Source organism: Kryptolebias marmoratus, linkage group LG3 (assembly GCF_001649575.2).
Source record: "Kryptolebias marmoratus isolate JLee-2015 linkage group LG3, ASM164957v2, whole genome shotgun sequence".
NCBI classification, from domain to species: domain Eukaryota; kingdom Metazoa; phylum Chordata; class Actinopteri; order Cyprinodontiformes; family Rivulidae; genus Kryptolebias; species Kryptolebias marmoratus.
In genome coordinates this window covers 21,236,189-21,249,837 of record NC_051432.1, presented here as the reverse complement: position 1 = coordinate 21,249,837, position 13,649 = coordinate 21,236,189, and the positions used below count along the sequence as shown (strand labels likewise).

Sequence of the window (13,649 nt, the reverse complement as noted above, 5' to 3'; positions counted from 1 at the left end):
AAGAAAGATGCGATGACACACTGGCAGGGGAGAACAATTTTGTCACTTTCAGCCTTCAAACAATACAAGACCGAGAGCAAAACATGGAATCCAATTAAGACAACAGACTGAAAAATAAAATTCCTACAGAAAAAAAACAAAAACAAAACAAAACCTTCGTTCTCATGGGTATTTTTAGATTGTAAACAAGGTGATGAATGCTTGTGTCTCGAGCGTGCTGACTGGACACAGCCCCCTTGGCTTTGATTAATAGATGGGAGATGCAGTTTTGTAGGCGCCCCCTCCTCCCTCCCCGGTGCTTTCTGGGCTCTCTGCCTCTCCATCTCAAGGAAGCCTGGGACACCCTGAGCACTCACAAGGGCAGAGAAACTTAGTTTAGAGCTCCAAGTTTAGACTCAGAAACAAGGTCAAGCGATAAATATATCCTTTGTCCTTCGTGTCACGGTAGTGATAAGTGGGGTGTGGAACAGGTGAGCAGGAGGATGCGTTAATCAGGTCGAAGGGACTGCTGAGTGCAAACACAGAGAAAAGGAGGATTATTGGACTGTTTCCCTTCTCACTCTCTAGTGTCCAGTAAATGGTCTGGTTAAACTTTATCGACTAACACCAGAAACAGTAAGGAGCGCTGCAGGACAACAAGACGAAGAAAGCCTGACTTCAGATAGCTGCTGCAGCATCTCTTTTATTCCTGCAGCGTCTTTATATGAATTTTTGAGACAACTGACATCCCACCACTGAACATCTGTGACTTGTCTGATGAGGATTGGATAAAAAGATCTTTGCTGCCTCTTTAAAGCTTCTGATTTCAGATTTAAAAGAGAAAAGAAACGATGGTCAAACAAAAAAACCTTTAGAATTCACATTTTTGTTTTATGGTACATAAATGACAACATCTAACCTGCTGCATAAAGCGTTATAATAAAAAAGAGCAACAGTCCCGTTCAGCAATATTTGAGATATTCTGATCAAATCGTATAATACTTAGCTATAAAATAGTGCTTTCAAAACACCAGACCTGGCAATATTTGTGTTTAGTTCTTCAAGACTCTTTAAAATACAAGTATGCCAGTTTCTCAGGGCTTTGATTTAGGTTTTCTGCTGTTACTGCACCTATATTAAGGCTAAATGCTTATTGTTTAGGCATCTGACAGCATCCCATTTGATGCAAACATGGAGTTGTTGATTTTACTTTATCCTAGTTTTTCATTCTAACTTGTGTTTTTGCTTTTAAAACAATCTTCAGCTGCTCAAATGTTGAATAATGCTGATAAACACTGGTTAATTCACAATTGTTAAGAACACAAAGAAAAAATAAGACGCATTATGATTATTAAAGGTTGCATGTGATGATTAGAAAGCACTCTTGACATGTTCATAATAACATGGTGTTCAAGTTGGAAAACTAAACCGAACTGGTAGAATATAGCCTTTGTGTTTACCCCCTCCCTTTCCCCTCTCCTTGTGCATGTTCTCCCCTCGTCCTGCAGGAATAGATTCTCCTCCTCCTCCTCCTCCTCCTCCTCCTCCTCCCTTCTTCTTCGCTGCAGCCCGACTCTGACACCACCGGCATGCCTGCAAACTGAGAGCTGTGCAGTGACACACAAAGAGAGGCACTTTCAATCCTTTCAGACCCATAACTTGTGCTTTATTTGAATCCCAGTGAGGGCGAAGAAGACGGCTGATTTAAACGCTGCGCAGGCTTTCTGGAGAGACTTGGACGAGGATCAAACCCAGGTAAATGATGTCCGAACGAACGAGGGAGGAGGATGCTGAACGGGACAGGATGGTGGGATGTTTGTGCACTTCTTGGTGAAAGATGCTTGTGCCTCTGAACACTTTAAAAACAAAGCTTTGTAAAAATCTGTGTTCAGGTGTAGCTGTGTAATATCAGGCGAAAAACTGTCCGATTCAGTGGATGTACCGGGATGGATGCTGCACTGGGAACACTTGGTTACTACGGTGGGGGGGGGTTCCATGTGAGGAGACAGTGAGGGTCCTGCTGCAGATGTTGGTGAAGTGGAAGGAAAGCAGGAAATGAATTAAAGATGCTCGGTTGGTGCAGAATTGACTTTGGGGGAGGGGGGGATGAAAATGACCCAGGAGATGAAACAGAGATTTATTAATGGGTGCAGCAAGTTTAGCTGCAAAGTCAGGCAATGCTGCAAAATGCAGCAGAACTGCGAGGATAGTATTTGTGTTGTGAAAAAGTTACAAAGAAAATGATCATAAAAAGCAGCAAGCTGGCTATAAATTGGAAATAATTATTAATATATCAAAAAGATTACTGCAAATTACGAGGAAGTGTTAAATCGATATAGGAATATCATGAATGCAGTATGTTAAGATCTTAAGTCATTCTTGTGCTTGAATATGTCCGAACGTCCAATGGTAAAGCGGAGAATCTTTAAATGATCTTCCTTGTATTGACATGTGAAGCTCTTGTTGACTGCAGGAAGTGATGCTCTCAGAAGACCACAGACAGACGAACTGTGTCTCCACTTGCTCATGTTTGACCGCCTTTGTTCGCCTCCCCCTCTCTGTCTTCTGGGAGTCATTTCCACGAGGATAGATTGCGGGAAGTCAGGCAGTGTCAGCAGAAACCCACCCAAGATGGAGTGCGGTTGTAAATTGAGGGCGCAGGTGTCTCTATAGAACTCATTTCGGGGTCTTGCGCCGGAAAGTAAATATATCTCAACCCAGTTTTTAGTTTGTCCTTTTGTTCCCAAACTAAATCACATTCTGTGCCGTTTATGTTTGTTGTTGTGAAGAAGATGGGGGGGTGATCCCTTCAAATGTAGAGGAGCATGATGTGTTTTTGGAGGTTTTCTTGCTCTTTGCACATTCAATCTCCTCTGTACAGATGCTGCTCCTTATCCTCCTCCTAATCCCCCCGTCCCATAAAACTCTTGTAACCCTGGAGTGCATGCAGTCCCGGCTCATGTATTCTGTCCCCTGGCTGCAGGTCTGTCCCTGATAACGTGGCTGCTGAAGGAGGAGGAGAACACAGAACTGCTTCATCATGAATTTTGTAATGAAAGCTGCGCTGGGAGGTGAGTAGTCTGCCTGGCGTGAGGTTGATTTAACAGCACTGCAGTGCAAAGGATTTAAAGGGACGCTGAGCAGCAGCAGCACTGTACCAGTACTTACCGAGTAAGAACGGGGGAAAGCTGGACTGCGCCCCATCCTGCACCAAATCACTGACCTCAGCGGCACATTTTCTGTTCTTCGTTCTGAAAACAGCATCATAATTTCATTTAAAGGAGTGCAATCCCGTCCTCTAAGTTCTTGACAAGAAAAAAGCCTCATAATTTGATGCAAGGTGCTGATAGGAAGCTGTTTTGTCCTTTAAGTGGTAGAATTGCAGCCAGGGCATCATTTGTCTGTAAATCAAGTAGTTTTGTTGCAGCTGAAATAGGTACAGTGCACCAGCAGATGTAGTGTGAAAGTAAAAAACCTCCAACATTTTGCCCTTTTTTTTTTTCTTTTGGAGAGCAGCAATTCATCGTAGCCTCGGCTTAATGCCCAAAATAAAAAGGCTTTTAATAACCAATCTTCCAACCTTTAGTACCTTTTGAGACAAGTGAAGCAGAGATGAGCTGTGGGGCCAAGAGCAAAGATTAACATATTTTCTTCACAAGACTTTTGTCCTTTAAAGCCTTATCCTCTTGAATATTATCTCAGCTATTATTGGCCTCTAATTACTCCTCATAATAGCTCAGTAATTCAGCCTTGTCAGCTTTAGCTTCGAGGCAAACGGCAGAAAAGTGGCACCGATGGTTATGGTGCAGCGGTCGCACACGTTCTGGTGAGTCGTGCACGAGCGCCGAACTGTTTCTCTCCAGGTTACGGAGCAGTTAAACAGTTAGAGTTAAAACACATTCCCGTCTCCTCATTGGGATGCAGGAGATGCCATCACCGCCTCTCTCTCTCTCTGCATAGCTGCTGCGCCTCATGTCCGCACTGTGAATTCTTAAATCAACTGCATTGAGTTGAGAACGCTGGTTTTACTCCGCATAAGTCCTGCGCGCCACCTGCAGATGATGGGGTTTGCTTGTGTAGAAACCCTGCCTTATGCTGGGCACATGTTTTAAACTACAGAGGGACGTTTGCACACGTTATCTGCATCTAAAGGCTAATTACAGAGGCAGCAAAGGCACATGTTTGGACATATATATTGTGGGAGAAAGAGCAAGGATACAAGAGAGAAAAAGTTTGTAATTAAAATTATCATCAATAATCATGCTCTTTAGGAGGATCGGTGCTTTTTCTGTGTTTGTTATTCAGCAGTCCTGGTGTTTCTGATCTGACCTCTTTCCAGAAATGTCAGTAAAAATACTAAATATGCTCAAAAGATGGACAGTAGCGTGACCACACAGTCAGATAATGAAACAAACCAATTAGCCAAATGGTCAATCTGATCAGTGATTGATCCGTTGCTTAAAGTCTGTCACAAAAGATTTGTGGAAACATCTTTAACCAAGATAAGAGGTCGTTCTTGTGGTCTAAATAGCTCCTCATTTAATCACAACATTTCTGCTCTGAATCTGGTCATTCACGTCTTTCTCATCTTCTTTCTTTGGCCTTCAACTGTCATAAAGCAAAATATTAATACCTCCTACTCTGATTATTGGCCACTGCTGAAGGTGAAAGGGCAATAATGTTTTTTGCTCGTGTCTGTGTGTGTGTGTTCGTTGGCCTGTAAAATTTCATTAGTCACTGTACTGATTTTAGGAAACATCTAGAAAGGAATCCTTGGATGTACATCTACAACCGATTAACTTTTGGAGACAGCCGGATTCAAGATGGCTGCCACAGCAAAGCGATTTTAACAAACACAAAAATGGCAGTTTAACAAATATTGAGCTAAAATTTGGTGACGTAGTCGCTGAAGATGATTGCACAAGACTGAACCATGAACCATGACACATCTTTTATGAAGCTTTCAGTACGTTTACAACTGACTAGCCTTTCAATTCAACCCAATTCAAAATGGCAGCCACAGCTAAACAACATCAGCCAACACAGAAATGGCTACACCTGAAATTTGGTGTGGTAGTAGCTGAGAGACATTTACAGATCAAGCAAGATCACATGAAATATCACAATATTGTAAGAGATTGCAAATAATGTTATTTTCAAGTTTTGACTAAAATAACTCTAATTTTATCATTTCTCAACATAAAATGACATTAGCTGAAAACTCTGGCATGAAAGTTTGTGGGAGATATGCATTCCTTTATGGAATCGTGGGCCTTTCATTGATATTTGTAGAACTTATACAACCTTATACAAACAAAAGAAATAAATACATAAAAAAATCAGGCTCTATTTTCTTTCTTTATCCTCAGAGCCTTCATTGCTCCACGCTGTGATTGTGTTTCTCCTGATTGGATGTGAACGGTCTATCCCCCTCTCTGAGTGTTTTCCTGAGTATGTTAGGTGATGAGCATGAGGATGAGTCTTTGTGACAGAGAAAATGCTTCCAGTGCATTAAGTAATCCTCTAAGGTGTCTCCAGTTACAGATGTGTGGAAGAAAACAGCACAATGTTGAGCTGAAATGACTCAGCAGGGCTGGAAGTTGACACTTAGACATTGCTTGGACATTTCCTGCAGCAGCAATGGTTAAAAAAATGTGTGTCACCTGATTCCCCAAACAGACAATTTGATCCCACAAATTCCAGGAAAGTCACATAGAAAGTCTGAATAGAGTATCAAAGAATACAAATGTCCACAATTTAGCTGGATGCTGGAAACCTCAGCTTGCAGTTTGGGAGTGGATTTGAAAACTGGACTGTAATTAGATTCTGAAAATGCATTTTAGAATGAAGCGTTCTTTGAAAGGATGCATTTTAATTAAAGATCTTGCATGACCTGTCATGTGTTGAGGGTGACTTTCAGCTACTACAACACCAAATTTTAGAAGAACAGCAAACAAAAAAAAAAAAAAAAGAGCATGTTTGAATGAATGTTTTGGAGCTATTAAAAAGGCTCAGAATCAGCTTTCTCTCCAAACCCTAAAGCCCTTGCTTTAAACCCTCTGGTCTGAGTGTTTCGGAGCTGAGGCTGCACTCCCAAAACTTCAAGTTAGTTTGACAGAAGAGGAGGCTGAACTCTTCACTGAGCCTCAAGGTCCAGAGCTCAGTCAAGCACTGAAGGCCTCAGGCAGCAGCAGTTGCAGCGTGACTGTATCAGCAGAAAAAAAATAAAAAATAAATCTGTGAGGCAGCAGAAGAATCAGCTGTCAGACTTAATGACTGAATCAAGAATCAATGTGTGAAACCTGATTCAGCATTCACTCTGTTGTTTTTATTACTTCTATCAGCTTTATGCAACCAAACTCTTCTGCATACTTTGTGCTGTTTTAGCCGTTCATGCAGCAAAAATCTTCAGCTCTTTCGGGTGATGGGTGCTCTGAAGTTTGTTTTATACTTTTCAAAATGTTTGATTTTATTTACGAATTGAATCACTTTAGAATCATTGCTCTCTTCTCTTGCTCTAATTTTGTCATCTTATGCTGCTTTTAGCTCTCATTTTGCTACTTTTAGCTTTTAGTTAGTGTACTTTTTGCTTTAGCTACTATTCTGCTTCTTTTAGGTTTTAGCTACCATTCTACTATTTTTATCTTTTAGCTACTGTTCTGTTACTTTAAGCTTGTAGTTTGCCTTTGATACTTTTAGTTTTCATCAAGCCTTATGCTACTTTCAGCTTTTACTTATTGTTCTATCTTTAGCTTTTATTTAGCTTTTAGCTAGCCTTACGTATGACACCAAATAGGAAGATGTGACTTTTGTCATTTTAACTGGTCAGACAGAAATGTTGCCATGAACATGGTGTGACATGAAGCTTATTTTTTTATCTTACAGTCAATTCAAACTTATCGGTCCATCAAACACAAATGAGATCTTTAATTATTTCCCCTCTGACATGTTTTTGTGAGTTTATTCTAACGATATCAAGGGTCTCAGTTGTTGAATTTGAAGTCACAGCATGAATTAATGATCAATTTTCACTTTTTTGTCATATTATTTATAGAAGAAAGTGGCCAAATCTACACTTAATTAAAAGAAATTAGGCTAATTGAATAAAGAAAACGTGTAAACGTGCGAAGAAGAAGAAAAAGATCCAGCTTATCACATCCAAGTTAGGAGTTTTTACAAATTTATATAGCCTACTCTATATTTTTTTACAACATTTACAGTACAATGTTGTAAAAAAAGAACAAAGGGCAACAATGTCAAGGACTTAACTTCTTAAAAGAATCCTCCATTTAAATGAAAGGCCTCGCAATCTTTGATGGCATTCATATCGCCCATAGATTTTTATGACAGAGATTTAAATGACGTTATTATCTTATCAATATCTCATGTGATCTCTTTGTGCTTGAAGCATCTGCTGAGGATGACTCAATATCTGTACAATTAATGAGCTGCAGCCATTTTTGTGTAGGCTAGGTTTGGTTAGCTGGGGGAAATATCACGAATTAGGTTGACTCCAAATGTTAATCCGTTGTAGACGTAAATCCAATGACCAGTTTAGGAAAGCTTCATTAAAATCTGTTCAGTGATTCGTGGTATTTCGCTAACAGACAAACCAACTCTTTGCACACATACAGACAGGGAAAAGTCTTCAGCAGCGGACGATAATAACCTGAATTTCTTCACATTTAAACAAACGTTTCAGAGTTTGCTAATAATATTCTGCGAACCAAGAACCGAGTTTGTTTCTGATTAGCCGTAATGCGGCATTCCTTTCGACTTACATGACAACAGACTCATCCGACAGTGAAGCTTAGCCGCTTGTGAGTCATTCCTCTACTTTCAGGATTCACCAGCTGCTCTGAAGTAGTCTGACAGACTCGGGCTCAGAAGCTGATCCTGGATCCTGGGTCCTGCTTTCATCGCGTCAGATTAGATACCTCGAGCCTTACCGTTAGCTCAGAGAACACGGATGCGCATATAGGTTTGAAAGCTCGGTTAATGATCCTCTTTTTCTCAGTCACATTTTGCCTATGAGAACGTTTGATCATACAGCTTCCTCGTCACCAATTAGGACGAAGTGTTTTCTCTGGAATAGGTACAGACTGCATCAACACGTGACAAATATGAGCAGTCAAGAGGAACACTTTCACTGGGATTTAGGTTTCTATATGTAAATTCAGTACAGTAACAACCGAAGAGCAATTTAGATTCACTTAACCTCATCTAAACACGCCTCTGTGCAAACGTGCGCACGTGCAGCCTCGTTGCAGAGGCGTGCATCTGCAACCTGGCTCAGTTTCTTCATGTGATTCTTTCAGAATTTCAAAACCTTGTCATTTTAGTCCCTGGGACTTCTTCTTCTTCTTTTTTTTTTTTCTTTCTTTTAAACCAAGGAGCTAAAATCACAGTCGTCTGCTGCTTTATTCCAGATTATGCAGATGACTTTTGGAGGAACGAATGTCTCTTCTTGCTGCTCGCTGCCGCAGGTCTGTCTGATGGGCAGAGATGAGCCTCAGAGAGAGAAGAAAGAAACGCGCTTCGAATGTCGACGCACAGCTTTGTGCTCAGAACATAAACAGTCAGATAATTAAAAAAACAAACAAACTGCTAATTTCTCTAATTGGCTGCTTAGTTCTTTCAGCCACCTCGATATGTTCACATGGAATTTGTCTGTTCCCTAAATGATCAATACACTTATTTTCCGTTGAGCTCTTTAATAGAAATGATTTGGTAAACTGATCATTAGCGACTGTTAGGGTTTGTAGCCTGGATGTGCTCAATTTTTTTCTCTCCTCTGCCTCTAATGACTTTTATCTCTCTCACACATTTTGCTGAAGTTTAGGTTTTTCTTTTTTTGTGCTGATTAGTCAAAACTCCATCAGAACCGGNGGACTTAAGGACTCTTTTATCCAGTAGCTTACTTTTTCTCCTCGGATGACTCTTACCTCCCCCTCGCCTCCTCTCTCAGCCTCTTCTTCCTCCCTTTTTTTTTTTCTCTCCCCCTCTTCATCTCTTCAGCTTTTTCACTCTCCTCCTCTGGGTGTTCGCTCATAAACGGCTGGAACAGCTCGGCTAATTGGACAAAATGGTTTTGATGAGATTCTTCCCCCTCTCTTCTTGTTTTCCATAAACTACAGTCTTGCTGTGTAATGATATTTCCTAAGTTTATCCTCTTCATTTTTTTCCTCCTCCTCTCTTATTTAAACCACTCAGAGTTTTTGGCAAAATCTTCCAGAACACTGGCTTTTAAAAATAGATACTCAGGGGCAGAAATTGAATGCTTTAGTTTACTTTCTTTCTTCTTCATAATATTCAACATTCTTCAGTCTTGGCATCTGGAGACATAATGTAATGTTGATTTTCTACAGACACACAAAAACAAGGCTAATATGTGAGACAAATCCCATAAACACAGAACACATACATTTAAAGTTTGCATTCTGCACTAATACTGTTTGTTATAATATTAAAACAAAACAAAGGTACTTTCTTACCATACTGCAATACTGCTGTTGTCAAAAAGCAATTTGAAATGGCCTTAAGGGTTCAACGCTTTGATCAAAATAAGTAAAGCGTTGGCGCCGCCTGGTGCTCTGCAGAGAGAAAAAGTTTAGAGTCAAACAACCTGAAAGTAGAACTGTTTGCTGTAAATTAAACATAGCACACAAAGTAAGGACATTTGTGTTTGGTTGATTATTTCTTTGTTGTAACAGAGCTTATTGGCTTCTTATTTATACCTCTGGAAAGCCTGTTTATTCCTCCTAAAACGGTGCCACTTTTGTTAGGATAATGTGTTTGTGGGCTGTGACGATGAAAAACTCACCAAATCTTCTCTGCCGGTGCCAAACAGGACTTTTTAAAGGAAGTCACAATTAAAATCTGTCTTTTTAAAGTCAGATTTTAAAAAGGTAAACTTGTATCTGCTTTTTGATTTTACATCATGTTCCTCTCCCCGTCTCTCTCTCTCAGGGGGACCCCCTGATGTTGGCAAGATGCTGGGTGGGGAGGAGAAGGAGGAAGACCCTGATGCAGCCAAGAAGGAGGAGGAGCGACAGGAGGCGCTGAGGCAGCAGGAGGAGGAGAGGAAGGCCAAATATGCCAAGATGGAGGCAGAGAGGGAATCGATGAGGCAAGGCATCAGAGACAAGGTACGACGAAACTGTCAGAGCGAGAAGCTGGTTTCTCATTGGAAGGACAGGAGCTGACTGAACACAGGAAAAAAAAAACAGAATACACTGATTATTATTATTTCTAAAATCTAAACTGTACAATGGATGTGGAGTCATTTAAAAAGCTACTTTTCATCCTGATTTTTGATCATTTCGCTTCTCAAGGCTTCCATTTCTGGCCCGTTTGACAGCAAAACTGCTTTTGATGCCGACTATTTTTACGCTGCTTTTCTTGCTTTTGAGTTATTTTTGCCCCTCTGTTTAAAAATAGATCAGTGGAGGATCAGGATGGTGTTCAGAAGTGTGTGTGTGTGTGAAGGGGGGGGGGACAAAGAAAGCTAATCAAAAGAATAGATATATTCTACAGAAACACGTGGCCACAGAGGGTCGGTTGAAGAATATAATTACCACTCCAGCAGGAAGTTGTTGGTTAGTTACGACCCATTCTGCAGTTTATTGTTATCTTTGCAGATTCTGGCATCACATTCATTCTGTTTCCTGTGCCGACAGAACCTGAAGCTCAGAGAGAAAAATACTATCATTGTAGACACAGTCAGCACAGATAGGCTAAAATAATCATAGGTAACAATACATAATACAGCCCAGTACACAACAGGTACTTACCTGGTATGTACCTATTATATACCCAGTACATACCCTGTATGTACCTGGCACATACTTAGTACTCACCCAGTAAGTACCTACTGCTTACCTGTTGGTTACCTGCTAAGTACCAGGTTCATACTGGGTTGTAGTATATATTGCTACTGGAGCCTTTCTCATCAAAGCTCACTGACAATTTGTGGGACCAAAATTCATTTAGCTTTCTTCTTAATTGCACCAAATAAAGCAAATTTTCTTAACTTGAATAGTTTTTTTTTCACAGTAAAAGGGGAAACAACAAACTACACCTTTGGATTCGTAACCTTTATCGTCGCGCCTCTCACAAACTTCTGCTTCTGACCTCCAGTACGGGTTGAAAAAACGCGAGGAGGCCGAGGCCGAGGCGGCAGCCGCCGCAGAGGAGCCTGCAGCGGGCAGCTTGACCCGACCCAAGAAAGCTGTGCCGACCGGATGCGGCGATGAGGAGGAGGAGGAAAGCATCATGGACACGGTGATGAAGTACCTGCCAGGCCCACTGCAAGACATGCTGAAGAAGTAGTTGAGCCAACGTCGTCGAGTGAAGAGTTCAGAGGCTACATTCACAGGCTTGGCTTGAGTCAGGCTTTTATTTGATTTGTTTTTCAATCCCAGTAGCTTACATAAAGTGGAGATAGAATTGGTGAAGTGTTTTTTGTTTTAGCCAAATCAAAGTTTTCTTGTGGGGAGATTAGCAGACAGTGACTCAACAACAGCCTGGTGAATGTTAGCTTGACTGATGTGAAGCTAGCAAAAAGCAGAGGGGAAAAAAGATAAAGGATGGATGGTTTATCCCTCTAGTTCTGAGAAGTTTCAAACTTCATGTTCTCTCCTCTGCCACAGCTGTGAAGCTCTCTTGCCACTTCCTTCTCTCAATTTGTACATAAATAAATGCATTGCGAGCCTCGTGGAAGGCAAAAAATATCATACAGAAAAAAAATGTCACAAAAAAAAAAAAGATTACTTGATAAGCCATATTTTAAAAATATATCAAAGACTACTGTTATGTGCTCCTAGAGTTTATGTTGTGTGTTAAAACGTGTCGGAACTTTATGTAAAACTTTGCACACAGTGTCACACGTTCTCTGTCACGTCTGTCCGTCAGGCACACCCGACATCAGTGTGGTAAATGTTCACGTTGTACAGTGTTTCAAAATGTTTCTGTTTCCTTACTGAACGTGTCTCCTGTGTCTTGCATGCCATTTGTCTGGAAAGTTTATTGTGTGAATATGTATCACTCTGCCTCCCTTTATCACATTCCTTATCATGCAAAAAATATCAAGGCAATAACTCTTAAGTTTAACTGTGTTTTCACAACCGTGTTTCTATAGCCGCTAATAATATTAGTATTATCAATTAAACAATAGATATGTATATATTCAGGAAACTAGCTTTTGTTTTTGCTGTGTTTTTTTTGTTTGTTGTTGTTTTCAATTTATTGTTTTGATGAAGAATGACCGAGTAGCTGTTCATATAACAGCTAAAACCTTAAGCTTTCAGCCATAAAACCACAACTGTCAGTATTACAATCAGGACCCATGAGAAATGAAAGAATGCTGAGTGAAACCTGAATAAGACTTGTGGTTTTGAATTAGCAGGAATATATAAGAGTGGACAGGATTTAGGAGAAAGAGGTCACCTTCCCTCAGTAACACATTGGGAAGTGACCACCACAGCTCAACTACTGGTTTCCTTTCAACAGAAAAGAAAAAGAAAAAGTTTAGTATGTTCTGGATAGGCGAGACACAGAAGGAAAGAGCAATAAGGGATTAACGTGTATGTTTCTGCTTGAGATTCAATAAAGCTCTTGTTCAGACATTAAGCGCTCTCTCGCTCTCTTTTTGTGAACAAATTTTAAACGAGGCAGATGGAAAACAGCTAGCTAACACGTTTATTCTGGTTGCTTCCCCTCCACATTTTATTTTATTAGAACAATGATTTTAAAAAAAAAGGCAGGACTTTATGAAAAAATGACTTTACCAGACTTATCAATAATGTTGAGATGAAGCAAACACCGACAGAATCAATTCCTATTGTCCATGTTTGAATTCCCCTCTGGGATCAATAAAGAAAATATCTACAGTATCCATCTATAATTGATTTAAATAGTTAACTCTGCATGCCATTGACTTGAATAACATGTTTTCTTAAAGTTGTCATACAAGGAACAATTATTATTATTAATAATAATAATATGGAACAATAAATTCAAATAAAATGTAAAATTGTTCTTTTAATTTGATATTTTGAGACCAAAATGCTTTGAGAAGCAGCCATGTTCAGCTAGCAGTTCTAAAGCTCAACAAGCCATCAGTCATGAACAAAACTCCCAAACATTCGAACAACTCCTCTGCCTCGAGCGGAGGAGGACACATGGTTTGACAGTTTAATCAGGTTCATACACAGGTTTGAAGTTTGACACTCTGTTTACTTTACTTTTAAGCATTTGTTCATTCCAGAGTTCAGGTTGATTTCAGACACCACAGCTCATATGCTTTGATTACAGGTTTTTTTTGTTTGTTAGTTTGGTTTGAACAGTTTTCTTCTGTAAAGCAGGTCTTCTGTTTGACAAACCAGAACAAAAACAGCACAGAAAACAGGACACTTTGTGTAATTCCCACGTTTTACCACAGAGTGTCGCTGTGGTCCTTCCAGAGAATATTTTGAGCCACAAATAAAATAAAACGTTCATGTAATAGTACTAAAAAGCAAAGTTAATGACTGTTTTTAAGCTTTATTTAACTCAATAACACATTCAACCAACAAAAGTGTTCTAATTAAAATTAAAAAAAAAAAAATCAGTCAAGCAATAAAATAGAAAACACACAACAGAGGAAGAGATTAAAGCGTAGAGTTGAGTCA

At 39.9% G+C, this 13,649-nt stretch overlaps 1 protein-coding gene across 1 annotated transcript in view; it reads left to right on the top strand.

Moving 5' to 3' along the window:
- The window catches only part of cplx2l (complexin 2, like), a 58,443-nt gene extending 45,834 nt beyond the window's left edge, over nucleotides 1-12,609 (top strand). The window contains exons 4-7 of the mRNA XM_017425560.3: nucleotides 1,661-1,734; nucleotides 2,963-3,050; nucleotides 9,949-10,127; nucleotides 11,119-12,609. Of these exons, the coding sequence (XP_017281049.1) occupies nucleotides 3,020-3,050; nucleotides 9,949-10,127; nucleotides 11,119-11,310 (402 nt within the window). The 5' untranslated portion in view covers nucleotides 1,661-1,734; nucleotides 2,963-3,019 and the 3' untranslated portion in view covers nucleotides 11,311-12,609. The remainder of the gene's footprint in view (nucleotides 1-1,660; nucleotides 1,735-2,962; nucleotides 3,051-9,948; nucleotides 10,128-11,118) is intronic.
- The last annotated feature ends 1,040 nt before the right edge of the window (nucleotides 12,610-13,649 follow it).